Source organism: Hemiscyllium ocellatum, chromosome 10, assembly GCF_020745735.1.
Source record: "Hemiscyllium ocellatum isolate sHemOce1 chromosome 10, sHemOce1.pat.X.cur, whole genome shotgun sequence".
NCBI classification, from domain to species: Eukaryota; Metazoa; Chordata; class Chondrichthyes; order Orectolobiformes; family Hemiscylliidae; genus Hemiscyllium; species Hemiscyllium ocellatum.
Genome location: NC_083410.1, coordinates 8,669,539 through 8,688,181, shown reverse-complemented (window position 1 = coordinate 8,688,181; position 18,643 = coordinate 8,669,539). Strand labels below are relative to the sequence as shown.

Genomic DNA, 18,643 nt, shown 5'->3' with positions numbered 1-18,643 from the left:
TACCCTGGGGAGTTCCTGCACTACATTGCTGCTGGACTTATCCTTGTTTGAAGACATTCTCAGAAAATGTGATGAAACTCAATCAGCCCTGAGTTGGCATGGATTATGTGAGGTTTGTTGGTTTGAGTAATGGGTCATCAGTTCACCAGGTAGCCACAACGCAGATCAAGGAAGACATCATGGTGGCACAATGGTTAGCTCAAGTAACTGCTGCCTGACAGTGCCAGAGACCTGGGTTCAATCTCCGCCTCAGGCGACTGTGTGGAGTTTGCACATTCCCCCCGTGTCTGCGTGGGTTTTCTCTGGGTGCTCCGGTTTCCTCCCACAGTCCCAAAATGTGCAGGTTAGGTGAATTGCCCACGCTAAATTACCCGTAGTGTAAGGTAAGGGGTAAATGTAGGGAATGGGTCTGGGTGGGTTGCTCTTCGGAGGGTCAGTGTGGACTTGTTGGGCCAAACTGTACACTAAGTAAATCTCGTTTAGAGACAGATGAGGGGTGGGAAGAAATGTGATTATGTACAGGAGCTAACATTTTCATAACTTTGCAATTTATCATTGTGTAAAAACATCAAAGGCTATAGAGCACTCCTGAAGTTGTGAAAGGTGTTTTATAGATATAAGATATTCTTCTGACTTTTGAACTTGATCTCCTTTCTAATTAGGAGTCTGCATCATTCCCAGGTTGACCATCGGAATCTTTCACTTAAATTACCGCAGCATGTTTTTTAACAAAATTAAATCGCTCCAAATACAGTCCAAAGATTTACATCATGAGTTTGAAAATTAAGCCACAATTTTTCTTCAGTTGAAAAACATTTTTTCAGAACAGTGTGAACATTAAATCTGAAATTGCCACACCTGTAAGTACCAAATAAAAAAACTTAAAGAACTGTGTGTGCTGTTAATCAGAAACAAAAACAGAAATTGCTGGGAAAGCTCAGCAGGTCTGGCAGCATCTGCAGAGAGAAATCAGCATTAACATTTCGGGTCCAGTAACTCTCCTCAGAACTGTTCTGCAGTTTCTAGTAATTCATATTTTGACACCTGTAAATACACCTGAATATGTCACTCCACACACTGTCACAGCGTAAACGTCAGTCAGAATGTTACATCTGAAAATATCAGTCATGCAAAGCCTGTGATTTGCCTGTGATTTCAAATATTCCATTCATAAAGCTGTAAACACGGAGCTGGTAAAAAGGACACTGTTGAATGAGTATTATTTCTGGTAAATTTTTGTTTTAAAATTAAGATTGTGGTTAGCCTCCATTTAACATAAAACTGGACCATTTCAGCTGATTGTTAATGTCTAAATATTTACAGGCATAAAACATTAATTACCTCAGAATCAAAGACAACAAAACAGAAAGTTGTTCTGAGCTAATTCGTGAATTGGATTAGTGAATTGTATCAAAATGCATTAAGAGCTATTGTGGGGAAGTGGTAGCATCTCTGCCTCTGAGCCAGGAGGCACAGGTTGTAGTCCCATCTGCTCTAGAGGTGTGTAATAGAATCTCCAACCATGTGTTTGAGAAACACCCACTACAATGCACAGAAGTGCCATGGTAGCGCCCCTATGTCTGGGCCAGGTGATTTAGGTAATTCCTGATGAAGGGCTTTTGCCTGAAATGCTGATTCTCCTGCTCCTCGGATGCTGCCTGACCTGCTGTGCTTTTCCAGCACCACACTCTTGTCTCTGATCTCCAGCATCTGTAGTCCCCACTTTTAGGCTTAAGTTCAAGTGCTCCTTACTCCAGAGTTGTGTAATAACAGGTTGATTAAAAAAAACTATCAAATTACATTGAGGATGAGGTTCATTTTTCACTGCTTATGACAATTTAATTTGATACTCCTTTCTCAGCTGTATGCGCCACTTGAGGTACTTAATAATTTGGTTCAGTTTTTCCAAAAGGACAATCAAATGTAAACACAGCCAACCAGAGGTTGGGGAGGAGGAGAGGTGGCAAGGTCAGGTCGAGGGCTGCTTTTGGACCCTGTGATTGTTCAAGATAAAACTAGAAAGAGTATGCTTGGGCATTTTCTAAAAGTATTTAGTCTTTAGTGTACAACATTGGAGAATTTAGAACAGAGTGGTGCTGGAAAAGCACAGCAGGTCAGGCAGCATCCGAGGAGCAGGAAAAACGACATTTTGGGCAAAAGCCCTTCATCAGGAACAGAGGCAGGATAAATCTCTTCACCTTGGAGGCTTCCTGCCTCCATTCCTGATGAAGGGCTTTTGCCCGAAACGTCGATTTTCCTGCTCCTTGGATGCTGCCTGACCTGCTGTGCTTTTCCAGCACCACTCTGATCTAAACTCTGGTTTCCAGTTCTGCAGTCCTCACTTTTGCCAACATTGGAGAATTGTGAGGATTCTGAGAAGCACCTTCACAGATGGGAGTATGATACTGGCAGTGTCTGGATTAGTGATGCTGGAAGAGCACAGCAGTTCAGGCAGCATCCAAAGTGCAGTGAAATCGATGTTTCGGTCAAAAGCCCTTCATCAGGAATAAAGGCAGTGAGCCTGAAGCGTGGAGAGATAAGCTAGAGGAGGGTGGGGGTGGGGAGAAAGTAGCATAGAGTACAATAGGTGAGTGGGGGAGGGGATGGAGGTGATAGGTCAGGGAGGAGAGGGTGGAGTAGATAGGTGGAAAAGGAGATAGGCAGGTAGGACAAGTCCAGACAAGCCATGGGGACAGTGCTGAGCTGGAAGTTTGGAACTAGGTTGAGGTGGGGGAAGGGGAAATGAAGTCCACATTGATGCCCTGGGGTTAGAGTGTTCCGAGGCGGAAGATGAGGCGTTCTTCCTCCAGGCGTCTGGTGGTGAGGGAGCGGAGGTGAAGGAGGTCCAGGACCTCCATGTCCTCGGCAGAGTGGGAGGGGGAGTTGAAATGTTGGGCCACGGGGTGGTGTGGTTGATTGGTGCGGGTGTCCCGGAGATGTTCCCTAAAGCGCTCTGCTAGGAGGCACCCAGTCTCCCCAATGTAGAGGAGACCGCATCGGGAGCAACGAATACAATAAATGATGTTAGTGGATGTGCAGGTAAAACTTTGATGGATGTGGAAGGCTCCTTTAGGGCCTTGGATAGAGGTGAGGGAGGAGGTGTGGGCGCAGGTTTTACAGTTCCTGCGGTGGCAGGGGAAGGTGCCAGGTTTCTGGATTAGTGGTGCTGGAAGAGCACAGCAGTTCAGGTTTCTGGATTAATGGCAGTGTGCTCGGTTTTAGGGATGCATTGGGCAGGGACCGGGCAGACATGTAAAGCTCCTATAACAGTGTCAGAAGCACCAAGCATAGACATTTATAGGAATTGCCAGCATTTATTGCCCATCCCTAATTGCCCGGGGGTAGTTGAGAATCAACCACGTTGCTGTAGGTCTGGAGTCACATGTAGGTCAGACCAGGTCAGGATGGCAGATTTCCTTCCCTCAAGATCATTAATGAACCAGATAGGATTTTCAATTTTTAAAAAAAAACAGTCAACAACAACTTCATGGTCGTCATTAATTGAATTGATATTCCACCAACCCCATCCCGGCAGGATTTAAATCCAGGTCCCCAGAACATTACCTGGGTTTCAGGATTAATGACAAAAACTGAAATTGCTGGAAAAGCTCAGCGGATCTGGCAGCATTTGTGGAGAGAAATCAGAGTTAACGTTTCTGGTCGAGTGACTGGACCCAAAACGTTAACTCTGATTTCTCTCCTTAGATGCTGACAGACTTGCTGAGCTTCTCCAGCAATTTCTGTTTTTGTTTCTGATTAGCAGCATCCACAGTTCTTTCAGCTTTTATTCTTGGGATTAATGTTTCTGCAAAAATACCACGAGGTCATGGCCTTTCCACTCAGACTTCTTTGGGGAGGGTTCTCCATAAGTCCCATTTCCCTGCTGTTCCCACATATTGTCGAGCTATCACCATTGTTAACAGCTAACCCCAGAATACAACTTTTTTAAAAAAAGGTTTTGTGATTTACACATGAAAGAAGTGAAACACTCACAATATTCTAACAGATGAAAGGCTTAACAATCAATTTTTCAATGTATAATTTCAGTTACATCACACTGTACATTTTTACTATAAATTCTGTGAGTTTGGATTGCGCCCTCCATTACCACCTGATAAAGGAGTGACGCTCCGAAAACTAGTGCTTCCAATTAAACCTGTTGGACTATAACCTGATGTTGTGTGGATTATTAACTTTGTACACCCCAGTCCAACACCGGCATCTCCAAATCATTTCCTCATGAAGCAGCCAACACTTTTGTTCTTTTTAAATATTAGGGGGTGGCACAGTGCCTCGGTGGTTAGCACCACTGCCTCACAGCACCAGGGACCTGTGGTTCGATTCTAGCCTTGGGATCTGTTTGTGTGGAGTTTGCACATTCTCCCAGTGTCTGCATGGGTTTCCTCCCACAGTCCAAAGATGTGCAGGTTTGGGTGGATTGACTATGAAAAATTGCCCATGGTGTCCAGGGATATGTAGGCGAGCTGGGTTAGCCAATGGGAAACATGGAAGGCGGGGGGGAGTTGATCTTAGTAGGTTGGGCTTTGGAGGGTCAGTGTTTATTTTTTTAGATTAGATTACTTACAGTGTAGAAACAGGCCCTTCGGCCCAACAAGTCCACACTGACCCGCCGAAGCGCAACCCACCCATGCCCCTACATTTACCGCTTACCTAACACTACGGGCAATTTACCGTGGCCAATTCACCTGATCCGCACATCTTTGGACTGTGGGAGGAAACCGGAGCACCCGGATGAAACCCACGCAGACACGGGGAGAATGTGCAAACTCCACAGAGTCAGTCGCCTGAGGCGGGAAATGAACCCGGGTCTCTGGCGCTGTGAGGCAACAGTGCTAACCATTGTGCCACGTGCCGCCCACATGTGCCATCGTGTCGCCCACGGCCAAATGGTCTACTTACGCACTGTAGAGGTGTAATTCCCATCTGAGAGATAGAAATGAATCTGTTTCTACCACTCTATTAGTCAGTGTATTCCAGACCATCGCAACTTACCGGATGAAAAAACAATTCTTTTCACCTCACCTCTGTTTCTTTTCCCAGTTTATTACTACGCCTCCTCCAAATGGAAACAATTTATTTTTTAAACAATTAGAATTTACTGTGTTTCTGATAAGGTTATCGCAAGTTTACACATACACAGCTTCATTCAATCTCACTTTAACATTCATTACTCGAGATTATCCAATCTCTCCACACGATCTATAGCACACATCTCTTCTGCACTTTCCACAAGTTAGACAAACATAAGAATTAGAGGCAGGAGTAGGCCACTCATTCCCTTGAGTCTGTTCTGTCATTCAGTAAGATCATGGCTGTTCCAATCAATCCATGTTCCTGCCTACCCATATCAACCTTCCATCCCCTTCCTTACCTTCTAGATCTGCCTTGAAAGTATTCATGGATTTGGCTTCTGTTGCCTTTTGAGGAAGAGAGTTCCAAAGACTCTCCTCCGTCTTTGTCTGAAGTGGATGACCCCTTATTCGAGAGCACTGGTCCCTAGATCTAGACAACCTTGACCTCATGAAGATCTCAACATCCTCCCAACAATCTGATGCTCAGAACTGGGCACAGTGCTCCTGCTGGAACCTAACGGGTGTTTTATAAAGGTTTTGCACAACTTCCCCACTTTGTAGATTGTTGACCAAAAGCAAACACAGCGCTTTTGTTTACAAGGAGATAAAAATCAAGGAAATCACCTGCAGCTGCAAAACTTCCATCTCTGCAGAAGTGAACATGCCCCAAGAGGCTTTGCAGGTTGTGTATCAAGTGCAGTTTGATAGTGAGACTCAACAAAAAGTCATCAGGTCAGAAAGCCAAGAGTTCAGTCAAAGAGGTGGGTTTTAGGAACATCATAAAGGAGGCGACGGAGAGGGGGATTCCTGAATTCCTGGTGCAGCTACCAGTGATGCAACGTTGGAAATGACGAATGCACAGGGTGTCAGAATTGGAGAAATGCAGAGATCCTAGTCGGCTCTGGAGGTGTTCACAGAGATTGAAAGTGGTGAGGGCATGGAAAGATTTGAAAGTTAGCGAGTTTCAAATTATGACTGGGAAGCCCAGATGTCAATCACTGAGCGTGGAGGGAATGAAGTCAAGGCATGCGCAGACCAAATATCCAAAAGATGGAAGATGGGAGGCTGACCAGGAAAACACTGGAATATTCAAATTATATGCCACCAGAAACTTCCTAAAATCAGAGTAAAAAAAAAGAAATTCTGCCAAATTAATTGGCTGCAGAGACAGCTTACCCTGGTGTGTTGACCCATACAATGCCTACATGGCAGAAGTAAACACACTCTGTGTCTTCCATGTTGCTGCAGGAACAACGTTTCTCTCTGTGTAGGGATGAGTGGACCTCCCTTAGTCCCTGATCGCTGTCTATCTCTGATCCGGCCAAGGCTCCAGCAAGCGGCTCAGAACTCCCTGTGGCAACAAAAAATAAAGCATGAGGGAGGATTTAAAATAGACTTGGGAGCTTTCATTTCAATTTCGTCCATGTTCATTCACGGCATTCAGCTACAGCTGACTTATGGCCAACATCGTTTGCGTATCCCAATATGGCCAAGCAGATTGCTGGGCGATCTCACAGGGCAGTTAAGAGTCAGCCACTTTGCTGTGGATCTGGAGTCACACATAGACCGGAAAGGTTAACGCCCACAGATCTCCTTCACTAAAGTGACCGGGCAACTTTTCACATACAGTTTCATGGTCACCCCAATCAGTTTCAGATTTTTATTCCCAAATTTCTGTAACAACAAGAAACTAATTTCCAATTGTCGTTTTAAATTTGAATTCAGGACTCCAGGTTCCACCTTCCACTCTATTAGTCCATTAAGGTAACTGCTGTACCACCATACATTACCAACAATGTATATTAGTGCTTCAATTAAGAGGAGTGAACATACATAAGCACAAATTAGGATCAAGAGTAGACCAATCAGCCCCTTGAGCCTAGCCCATTATTTAATAAGCTGAACCATATCATTTGGGACATGGAATGTGGTGCTCACACCAAACGTTCAATGTATTCCTAAGAGATAGAAACTGAACGAAGTGGTAACAAAAACTATAGATGTTACACAAAATACTTATTTGAGGCAGCTATCTGCTCATTCTGATTTTCACCATGACCACCAAAGATAGAGTCAGAGAGTCTTGAAATTATTTTTTCCAACAGGAACGGGATTGATTGATTCATTCATTCATTGTGGTCACATGTACCGAGATGCAGTGAAAAGTGTTGTCTTGCGTGCTCTACAAGCAGATTGTACCATACAAGGTGCATCAGGGTAGCAGAACAGAGTGCAGAATACAGTGTTACAGCAGCAGTGAAGGTGCAGAGAGAAAGTGATCAGAATTAACATTTAAGAGGTCCATTCAAAAATTTGATAACAGTGGGAAAGAAGCTGTTCTTGAATCTGTTTGTACGTGTATACACAACTTTTATATCTTCAGCCTGACAGAAGAGGGTGGAAGAGAGTATAACTGGGGTGGGAGGGATCTTTGATTATGTTTCCCAAGGTTTACGTTCAACATGAACCTCCCCCTATTTATCTCCCATTAACAATAAAACTATCCATCCCCTTTCTCCTTTATTTAGCTTCCCCTGAAACGTCTCACTCCATGTCGTCACAAGTTCCACATTCTCTGGGTAAAGACATTTCTCCTGAAACCACTATTGAGTCTTTGAGTGACTACTGTATATTTATGGCTTCCCCAGAAATGAAAACATCTCCTCGGCATTATCAGAGAGACCACCCTCAATCAGTTCAATCCTCAGCCTTCACTCGCTCCGAGATGCCGCCAGACAGGGAAGAACACTATGGGGGTTCTAAGGCCAGGGAACCAATCTGTCAGTATGCCTAGAATGAGGTAAAAACCATACCAAAGCAACCATAGTCATATGAAAAAGCTATCCAGTCCAAACCCTGCGGTATTAGACAAAGAAATGGCGGTATAGCAAAGTTTCACTCAATGAGCTCCAGGATGAAGGTTGCGATGTGATGGGAGACCAGGTAAATTGGAGTTTTGTAGAACGAGTGGACTTCTCATTGAAACACGTCAGATTCTGTTAGGCCTCAATGTAGTTAACTTTTATTCTTTCATAGGATGTAGGCATCAAGAGCAAGGTCAAAGTTTGTCTGTCACCCCTGATTGACCCTTGAAGTGAATGGCTTGTTAGGCCATTCCAGCAGGTAGTTAAGAATCAGCCACATTACTATGGGTCTGGAGTCACATGCAGGCCAGACCAAATAAGGATGGCAGATTTCCTTCCCAGAAGGACACTAGTGAGCCAGATTATTGGGCAAGCGTTTCAGAGTAGATTTCATCAGTAGATTCTTAATTCCAGATGTTTTTTTGGTAAATTCAAATGTCACCATCTTCCAGGATTTCCTTCCTTAAAGGGGCATTAGCAAACCAGGTGAGATTTTATAACAATTGACAATTATTCAATAGTGGTCATCATTACACCAGATTTTTACTGAATTTAAAATTTCACAATTCTGCCTCGAACCTGTATCCCCAGAATGTCAGCCTGGATCTCTGGATTTCTAGCCCAATGACATCCCCACCACTCCATCCCCTCCCCATATCTGGGCTAGCATTTCTACATTTGGAAGCAACACCAAACCAGGTAAAGGGAGTCTGGAACTAATTACAACAAAGCTTGAATAAACCTGCAGAAAGGGTAAATCTTTGGAAAATGAAGTTCAGCACAGACAAATATGAGGTGATGCATTTTGGAAGGAAAAATAGGGAGGTCATTAATCAGGTGAAAGTCTTAATCAGATAAAGGCCCAATGGGACCTCACGATACAGATACATGAATGAGCAGAAGTTATGTCACAGGTAAACAAGATCATTTCACAAAACAAACCAACCACTGGTTTTATTTCTAGAGGGATAGGATTGAAAGGTGGGGGAAAACATTGTGTAAAACTGGTAATGCATGTTTGTTAAATCACGCATAGATACTAAATGCAGATCTGGTTGCTACATTGTAAAAGTAGTGTGAAGCCACTGGAGAGGGACCAGAGAAGATGTACAAGAAAGATCCCAGAGATGGGTGGATGAACATATCAGGAAAGATTGTTGGACTGGCATTGTTTCTCTTTTGGAAAAACAGAAATTGCAGAGCTTCATAAAACAGAAACCTTTACAATGATGAAATATTTTGATAACCTGGATACTGAGAGGATGTTTCCTCTTGTGGGGAAAGGCATTAATACAGACCATCAATGTAGTCATCAAAACATCCAAAGGGATTCTGGAAGAAAGGTCCTTAGCCAAAGAGGGATTAAAAATATGGAACTCATTACCACAAACAGAGGTTACATTTCATAGAACAGTTGTATTTAAGGGGAATCAAAATAAACAAATGAGGGGAGAGGGAATAGATAGTAAAATGATGGATTGAGATGAGGAAAGACTGAAGGACACTCAAGGGGAGTTGCATGGGTCAGTTGGGCCGAATGGCCAGTATCTTTTTTTAAATATTGATTCACAGGATGTGGGTATCACTGACTAAGCCAGCATTTATTGCCCAGAGGGCAGTTAAAGAGTCGACCCCATTGCTGTGGGTCCGGAGTCACATGTAAGCCAGACCAGGTAAGGATGGCAGATTTCCTTTCCGAAAGGACATTAGTGAAGCAGGTGTGGTGTTAAAATTAACAGTTACGTGATCAGGAGTGACTTTAAAATGGCATCAGTTACCTGTATGGAGCCACATTGACCGTGATTCCGAAAGGAAGGTTTGGATATTGGATGAAACTGGCTGGCTAATCAGGTGAGGAAATTTACGTTTAACTGGAGTGGACCCCTTCTGGTTGGCACAAGGACGTGGGTTGACAGAAAGAGCCATGTGACAAAACTCTATTCCCCCCAATTCCTGCAGAAATTCATTTCTTCAATGAAGGAGCTTTGCTCGCTCACTTGATTCCAATCCTGAATCCAGAAAAACATCTCAACACACAGGACAACCCATTCTATTGGCTGGGTGTAAGGATTATATTGAGTTTAAGGCACAAAGACAGGCCATTTAGCTCAACTAGTATATACTGGCATCTATACTCCGCAGCGGTATTTTCCCTGGAGCGTCGGAGGCTGAGGGGTGATCTGATAGAGTTTTATAAGAGCATGAGGAGCAAAGATAGGGTAAATAGACAAGATCTTTTTCCTGGGGTAGGGGGAGTCCAAAACCAGAGAGCATTGGCTTATGGTGAAAAGGGAAAAATTAAAAAAGGACCTAAGGAGCAATCTTTTTCACACAGAGGGTGGTATGTGTATGGAATGGGCCGACAGAGGAAGTGGTGGAGGCTGGTACAATTACAGCATTTAAAAGGATGGGTATATGAATAGGAAGGGTTTAGAGGGATATGGGCCAAATGCTGGCAAATGGAACTAGTATTATTTAGACATCTGGTCAGCATGGAAAAGTTGGACTGAAGACTCTGTTTCTGTCCTGTACATCTCTTTAACTATGACTACCTTCCTCCTGCTTTTTATCAGATCCAGCCAGCACACCATTCTATTCCTTTCTCTGTCGTGCACTTACCCAACCTCTCTCTAAACACAACAAACACTATTTGCCACAATAACTCACTTTGGTAGTGGGTTCTGCATTGTTCACAGTTACTGCTACAGGCTGCCGCTGCAGAATAGGAACGTCCCAGGGCTGGAATGTAGGAGGGCAGGAGATTATGGTTCAGTGGTTACAGACATGGCAGGAATGTTGATGCAGCAGCCTGGCAGTCTGCGAACGCTCCCATTAGCTCACGCTCCTCTACGAGGGAAGAGAGTGCAAAGATACAGAAATAATAATCGGCATCTGCATAAACTAAATGGAAACTGTCCAGGCAGCCTTCTGAGTTTGAGCCTTTCCCTGACCAGCCCATTGTCTTGCAGAGATGGGATGAAGTACACAGAATTTACACAGGATAGCTCGACTTCTGATTGAAGCATAATGTAACCTTTATTCTTCTCAAGCAACTAACTCTTGTGTTCCAGCAGCAGTAATACAACAGCAGTAGAACAGTGAAATGACACCAATTGTCCAATGAAAACTGACACAGCATTCACTGCTCGAGGCTGCCTCTGATTAATTGCCAATTTGCCATTTGTTCCATAATATAAGAATTATCCATGCTGAAAACTCTCCGCTCTTCCTGTCTTATTATTAACAGGACAGGAGATTCAATTCGACATCCCAAAATGTTTTGTAGCCACATCTGAAAGGCAATTGCTGTTGTAATGTCCTGAAGCCAATTTCTACACTAAGTTTATTTTCTGGTTACCATTGACCAGAAGCAGAATTGGACTCATCACATAAATAACGCAGCTACACGAACAGGTCAGAGACGAGGAATACAATAGTGAATAGCTCACCTCCTGACATTCCAAAACCTGTCCACTAGCTACAAGATACAAGTCAGGAGTGTGATGAAATACTCTTCTATTGTCTGGATGGGTGCAGCTCCACAACACTCAAGAAGCTCGACACCATCCAGGACAAAGCAGGTAACTTGAGTGGCTCCACATCTATGCCTTCCACCACCAAAGCTCAGGAGCAACAGCCCCAGCCTGTTCAGCCTCTCTCCACAGCTCAGATCCTCCAACCCTGCCAACATCCTTGTAAATCTTTTCTGAACCCTTTCAAGTTTCACAACATCTTTCTGATAGGAAGGAGATCAGAATTGCATGCAATATTCCAACAGTGGCTGAACCAATGTCCTGTATAGCTGCAACATGACCTCCCAACTCCTGTACTCAATACTCTGACCCATAAAGGAAAGCATACCAAACGCTGCCTTCGCTATCCTATCTACCTGCGACTCCACTATCAAGGAGCTATGAACCTGCATTCCAAGGTCTCTTTGTTCAGCCACACTCCCTTGGACTTTACCATTAAGTGTATAAGTCCTGCTAAGATTTGCTTTTCCAAAATGCAGCACCTTGCATTTATCTGAATTAAACTCCATCTGCCACTTCTCAGCCCATTGGCCCATCTGGTCAAGATCCTGTTGTAATCTGAGGTAACCCTCTTCGCTGTCCACTACACCTCCAATTTTGGTGTCATCTGCAAACTTACTAACTGTACTTCTTATGCTCGCATCCCAATCATTTATATAAATGACAAAAAGTAGAGGACCCAGCACCGATCCTTGTGGCACTCCACTGGTCACAGGCCTCCAGTCTGAAAAACAACCCTCCACCACCACCCTCTGTCTTCTACCTTTGAGCCAGTTCTGTATCCCGTGAGATCTAACCTTGCTAATCAGTTTCCCATGGGGAACCTTGTTGAACGCCTTACTCCATGAGTGAAGAAAGTAAATGGTCCCACAAACAAAGGGCTGGACATGGCAGAGAAATCTCAAGCTCTGAACACCCTGAGAGGGCTTAGTCTATTGTTTGAAAGATATTGCCTCTGACAGTGCAGCAACCTCTTTGTACTGCCACATAGATGCCTGATGATGTGCTTAACCTTTGGACCCATGACCTTCTGACTAAAGACTCAGAATGTTACTGACTGAACAACGGCTGATGATTTAGAATTTTTGCTAGAGTTCTCTGCACCTCCCAACACCCCAGGTCAAACAACATCAGGCCCTTTCTCTCCAACCTAACCCTCACAGAATACTATGCATTATTGCAAATGCTTAATTAGTCTTAAGCTCCCTTGCCAGTTGTAAGAGCCATTCCTTATTTTTGTTTAACGTAGGTTGGTACATGCAGTAGAACAGGAGGGAGGTGCAAGGATTCTTTTATAACAAAATCACTGTTACCAGCCACTCCATGTTAAGTAGACTGAACAATGTGGTCAGGGAGAAACAATCCCCTCAGCAGATGGAGCTCAGAGCCAGAGGAAAGCACCTGGAGATTAAAACAAGGTTATTTATTGATCATGATAAGAAGCACTTCTTCACATTAATATCTGTGGAAATCTGGGATTCTTGCTAAAACTCGACAGAACCTGGTAAACAACTGGAGCTTGAAAGACTGAGAGGGACAGATATTTGTTAGGTAGGCGTGTCGCGGATTAGGAAACTAAAGGAATATTAATGGAGTTGAGATACACTAAATGAAAAGCAGGATGCAGTGGATTTTCTTATTATTGATTAGATTAGACTTACAGTGTGGAAACAGGCCCTCCGGCCCAACAAGTCCACACCGACCCGCCGAAGCGCAACCCACCCATACCCCTACATTTACCCCTTACCTAACACTACGGGCAATTTAGCATGGCCAATTCACCTGAGCCGCACATCTTTGGACTGTGGGAGGAAACCGGAGCACCCGGAGGAAACCCACGCAGACACGGGGAGAATGTGCAAACTCCACACAGTCAGTCGCCTGAGTCGGGAATTGAACCCGGGTCTGCAGGCGCTGTGAGGCAGCAGTGCTAACCACTGTGCCACCGTGCCGCCCACAATGCCACCGTGCCGCCCACTTGTGGAACTTGAGCATGGCTGGCTGGCCAGCGTTTATTGCCCGTCCCAAGCTGCCCTTGAACTAAGTGGTTTTCCTGGCTATTTCAGAGGGCAGTAGAGAGTCAACCACATTGCTAAGTTCTCGAGTCACATATAAGCCAGACCAGGGTAAGAATGACTGATTTCTATTCCTGAAGGATACTTGGGAACCAAATGGGTTCTTACTGGTAATGGTTTCGTGGTCATCAGTAGATTCGTAATACTAGATTTTGTCTTGCTGAGTTCAAGTTCCACCATCTGCCATGGGAGGGGGATGGGGAGGGGCACTCAAACCCAGGTCCCAGAACGTTAACTGAGTTTTTGGCTTAATGGTTTCACAATAATACCAATTGGCCATTGCTTCGTCATGGTCTGGAGATCAGAAATAAAAGCAGAAAACGTTTGCTATGCTTAACAGCATTGAAAAAGAAACAGAGTTAACATTTCAGGTCTGTGCCCTTTCTTCAGAAATGGCACAAGTTTGAAACGTTTTGAGTGGGGGTGGGGGGGTGAGTCAAGGACAAAAGGAAAGGGTGTGATAGGGTGAAAGTCAGGAGAGGCTTGAGTGACACAAGAGTCAGTCTTCCAGGGCGAAAGAGAATGGCAGTGAGGCAAGAGAAGACAAAACAGGCAGTGGCTGGAGCAGGTAGCAAAGAAAAACTGAACAAGCAACAAAAGGAAAACAAACCAGGAACTTGGGAATTGTGGTCTGAAATCGCTGAATTCAATGCTGAGTCCTCAAAGGTTGTCAAGTACCTCATTACGTTGAACTTCACAGCAACAATGCAACAGGTCAGGGACAGAGATGTCAGAGTGATCCTCAAGGTGAGAAGTAAAGTGACAGGCATCTGGAAGTTCAGGATCACACCACCACAGAAGGCTGCGGAGGCTAGGCCATTGAGTATATTTAGGTCAGAGATAGATAGGTTCTTGATTGACAAGGGGATCAAGGGTTATGGGGGGAAAGCAGGAGAATGGGTATGAGAAACTTCTCAGCCATGATTGAATGGCAGGGCAGACTCGATGGGCTGAATGGCCTAATTTCTGCTCCTATGTTTTATGGTCATTTTCTCCTCATTCTAGCTGAGACTACATTGAGACCAATGAATACCACACAGATCAGCCATGATCTAACCAAACAGTGGAACCAATAAGCTCACTCCCGTCCCTGTTCTTATGTCTCTGGTATTCAGTCTGTTAGTAACTGCACTGTAATAAAGAAATAATCTTCAGAGTAACATTGAACACAGACACATTATCACAGTTCCTCTTCTGACGAACAATAAGCAGTTATAGAATATCTTTTGTTATGTCCTTGGTACATCTCAATGAAATGTAATTGTTGTTGCAACATAGGAACAGATGAGTCTCAGAACATCCTGGCTGTATTACTGAAGACTTGTACCCCAGAACTGGCCACATCTTATAGGCAAGCTGTTGCAATACAGCTACGACACAGACATCTGCTAGCAATGTGGAAAATCGTATAAGTATGTCCAAACTATAAAAAAAACAGGCAAATCATGTCCAACCAATTGCTACCTCAACGGTTCACTCTCAAACATCAGCAAAGTGATGGCAGGTGTTATCAACACTGCTATCAAGTAGAGTGACCCAGTGTTAACCTGCTCACTGATGCTCAGTTTAGGTTCTGCCAGAACCACTCAGTATAATGTTCTACATCCAATCATCGCAAACAGTGACCTGTGCTCCATCATTAGATCAGAAATAGAAAGATTTGCTCAAATGTTTACAGTGTACTCTATCATTCGAAACTCATCAGATACTCCAACTGTCTATCCACGCAACAAGATGTGGACAACATTCAGGTTTGGGTTACACAGAACATAGAACAGCACATTACAGGCCCTTTGGCCCACGATGTTGTCCCAAGCATTTGTCTTAATCTAAGATCAACTTAATCTACACCCCCCCCTCAATTTACTTCCATCCATGTTCTTGTCCAGCAGTCACTTAGGTGTCCCTAATATCTCTGACTCTACTCCCACCGCTGGCAGTACATTCCATGCCCCCACCACTCTCTGCGTAAAGAACCTACCTCTGACATCTTCCCTACACCTTCCTCCAATCACCTTAAAATTACGACCCCTCGTGACATCCATTTCTGCCCTGGGGAAAAGTCTCGGGCTATCAACTCTCTCTGTGCCTCTCATTACCTTGTACACCTTTATCAAGTCACCTCTCTTCCTTCTTCCCTCCAGTGTGAAAAACCTGAGCTCACTCAACCTCTCTTCATAAGAAAAGCTCTCCAATTCAGGCACATCCTGGTAAATCTCCTGTGCATGCTCTCTAAAGCAACTACATCGTTCCTATAATGAGGCGACCAAAACTGGATATAATATTCCAAACGTGATGTAACCAGGTAGCAAAACCTCATAGCTCTTAAGCTCAATCCCACTGTTAATGATAGCCAAAACACCATACACATTCTTAACAACCCTATCAATTTGGGTGACTACTTTGAAGGATATATGTACATGGACTCCAAGATCCCGCTGTTCCTCCACACTGCCAAGAATCATGTCATTAACCCTATATTCAGCATTCAAATTTGACTTTCCAAAATGATTCACTTTGCATTTATCCAGGTTGAACTCCATCTGCCACTTCTCAGCCCAGGTCTGCTTCCTGTCAATGTCTTGTTGTAGCCTGCAACAGCCCTCGACACTATCTACAACAGCATTGACCTGTGTGCCATTGGCAAACTTACTAACCCACCCTTCCACTTCTTCATCCAAGTCATTTTTTAAAAAAAGCACAAAGAGCAGAGGCCCAAGAACCGATCCCTGCAGGACACCACTGGTCAACGCCCTCCAAGTGGAATACGTTCCATCCACTACCATTCTGTCTTCTTTCAGCCAGCTAATTTTAAACCCACACAGCTAGATTTCCCTGTATCCCATTCCTCCTAACTTTCTGAATGAGCTTACCATGGGGAATCTAATCAAATGCCTTACTGAAATAAGCAACCATGGATTGCTAGGTGTCAATGAATATTCATGCCATACATGTGCCATGCAATGGGCATCTCCAATAAAACAGAATCTATCCATCTCCCATTGACATTCCCATCACTGAACTTCTCTCTATCAGCATCCTTGGGGTTACCATTGACCAGAGACGCAAATGGATTAGCCATGTAAACACTGTGGCCATGAAAACTGGTGAGAGGCTAGGAACCTGGTGGTGATTAACTCACCCTACTGACTCCCCAAAGCCAGTCCACCAGCTGAAAGGTGGTAGTGATGGTATATTGTCCACTTTTCTGAATGATTGCAACTTCAACAACACTCAAGAAGCTCAATACCAAGCTGCCCACTTCATTGGTTTCCAACCCAGTTCCCTCAACATCCATTCCCTCAACCAGAGATGCACAGTGTGTACCATCTGAAAGGGCCTGCATACAGCAAACCCATATCCTCTATCATCTGTAAGGGAACAGACAGCAGATAGATGGGAACATCACCACATGCAAGATCCCCTCCATGCCACTCATCATCCTGACTTGGAAATATATCCCCATTCCTTCACTGTGGCTGGGTCAAGACTCCCTCCCTAACAGAATTGTGGGTGTATCTACAGTACAGGGATTCAAGAAGGCAGCTCACCACCACCTTCTCAAAGCAACAGGCAACCATTGTTGGGCTTACCATTTGCTCTGACACCTCGTGTGTGAATAAGGAAGAAACTGGGGCCAACAGACAGTTGATGAAGGGCTTATGCCCGAAACGTCGAATTTCCTATTCCTTGGATGCTGCCTGACCTGCTGTGCTTTAACCAGCAACACATTTCCAACAGACAGTGCACAGAGTAAATTCAATCAGCAGCGCCTTTGTCAAACATACAATCCACAGCATGTTCTCACCCTCTCGGTGACAGTGTGCTATTTCTGTTTGACCGTTTGACAGGCACACTGGTCACTATATCAGGGGCGTAGTTCCAGAGTACTGCAGGCAGCAGATCCCACACTGACCAAAGCAGCAAATCCATGCCAGGAGCTGTCTCTCCCAGTCACATTCCTGAGGTTATGTGGAATGGTAATGAAGTAGCTTCACCTGTTGAGGAAACACGATCAGCTTTTCATCTCTGGTACTGACGGCTTTGAAAGCTCCCCCTGCAGCTGCCTGCTGTTTGAGATATATCTTATTCCAAGGGGATGGGGGTGGAGAGGGGGATGCTGAATTCTTTACTCCTGTGCTCAAGGGAACCACAAGGTGCTTTAACGTAAACGAACTGAAGTTTAATAAAGGATTTTTTTTAAAAAGGTAGATTTTTTAAAAATATAGTCAAGTGGATGGAAGAGTCAATTGAAAAGGTAGTGGTCAGACATAAACAGCTGCATTCTGGTACATACACATATGGATAATCTGACAAACTGAAGCAGAAAATAATTTCAGCACCTATTCTTTCTACAACATTTCTTGTATTTTTGTTTGTGTGCGATGTAATCTCAGGTTGAGGCAATGTTCTGCCGCTGGTGTCACCTTCACTCTGTCTCCCTTGAGGGCTGAGGGGACAGTTGCATCTATTCAGACCCTCCCTCCGATTACAATCCCCTCTCGCTCTCGGAAGGTAGAGATTGCAAAACTGTTAGGACTTACCTTCAGGAGTGAGAGGCGGCTGAAGTGTTAGCACCAGGACGGTGAGGGTGAAAAGATTCATCTCCACAAAAGCTGTCAGATAAAAGCACCAAGGTATTGTTACCGAGACCAGGATAACGCAGCTCTCTGTCTCTGTAGAAGATTGGGAGGCAGTTTAACACGACTGCATCTTGCGGAGTTTACTGCAGGGTTTGAGTTCAGGCAGTTCACGCAGACAGGAAACTCTCTCTCTCTCTCTCTCTCCTTCTCGCCAACAGTCCCTCCCTCTTGTAGTAATCCTATCTGTTAATAGCACTCACCCTCCCACACCGAGAGAGCTGGAAGCGTCACGTTATGAACCACCTGCCAGGTTAAAAAGCTGATCTGGAGAAACTAAAGGGAGGCAATCAATCCCAGGGGATGGGGGGATACAGGACAGCAGGCGAGACTACCCCCAGCCCAGGATACACTGCCCCAGGCTTCACCATGAGGAACAAAGAGAAAGTGGTCAACTTTCAATATCCTGCTCTGGCTCCCTTGTTATTGCCTCTCGGT

At 44.5% G+C, this 18,643-nt stretch overlaps 1 protein-coding gene across 1 annotated transcript in view; it reads right to left on the bottom strand.

Annotated features, from left to right (window-relative positions):
* The window catches only part of si:ch211-202p1.5 (uncharacterized protein LOC103909337 homolog), a 36,619-nt gene extending 18,277 nt beyond the window's left edge, over positions 1–18,342 (bottom strand). Inside the window, exons 1-2 of the mRNA XM_060830788.1 lie at positions 18,110–18,342; positions 6,270–6,444 (exon numbers count right to left, since the gene is read on the bottom strand). Coding sequence (XP_060686771.1) covers positions 6,270–6,444; positions 18,110–18,170 — 236 coding nt within the window. The 5' untranslated portion in view covers positions 18,171–18,342. The remainder of the gene's footprint in view (positions 1–6,269; positions 6,445–18,109) is intronic.
* Positions 18,343–18,643: the final 301 nt, after the last annotated feature.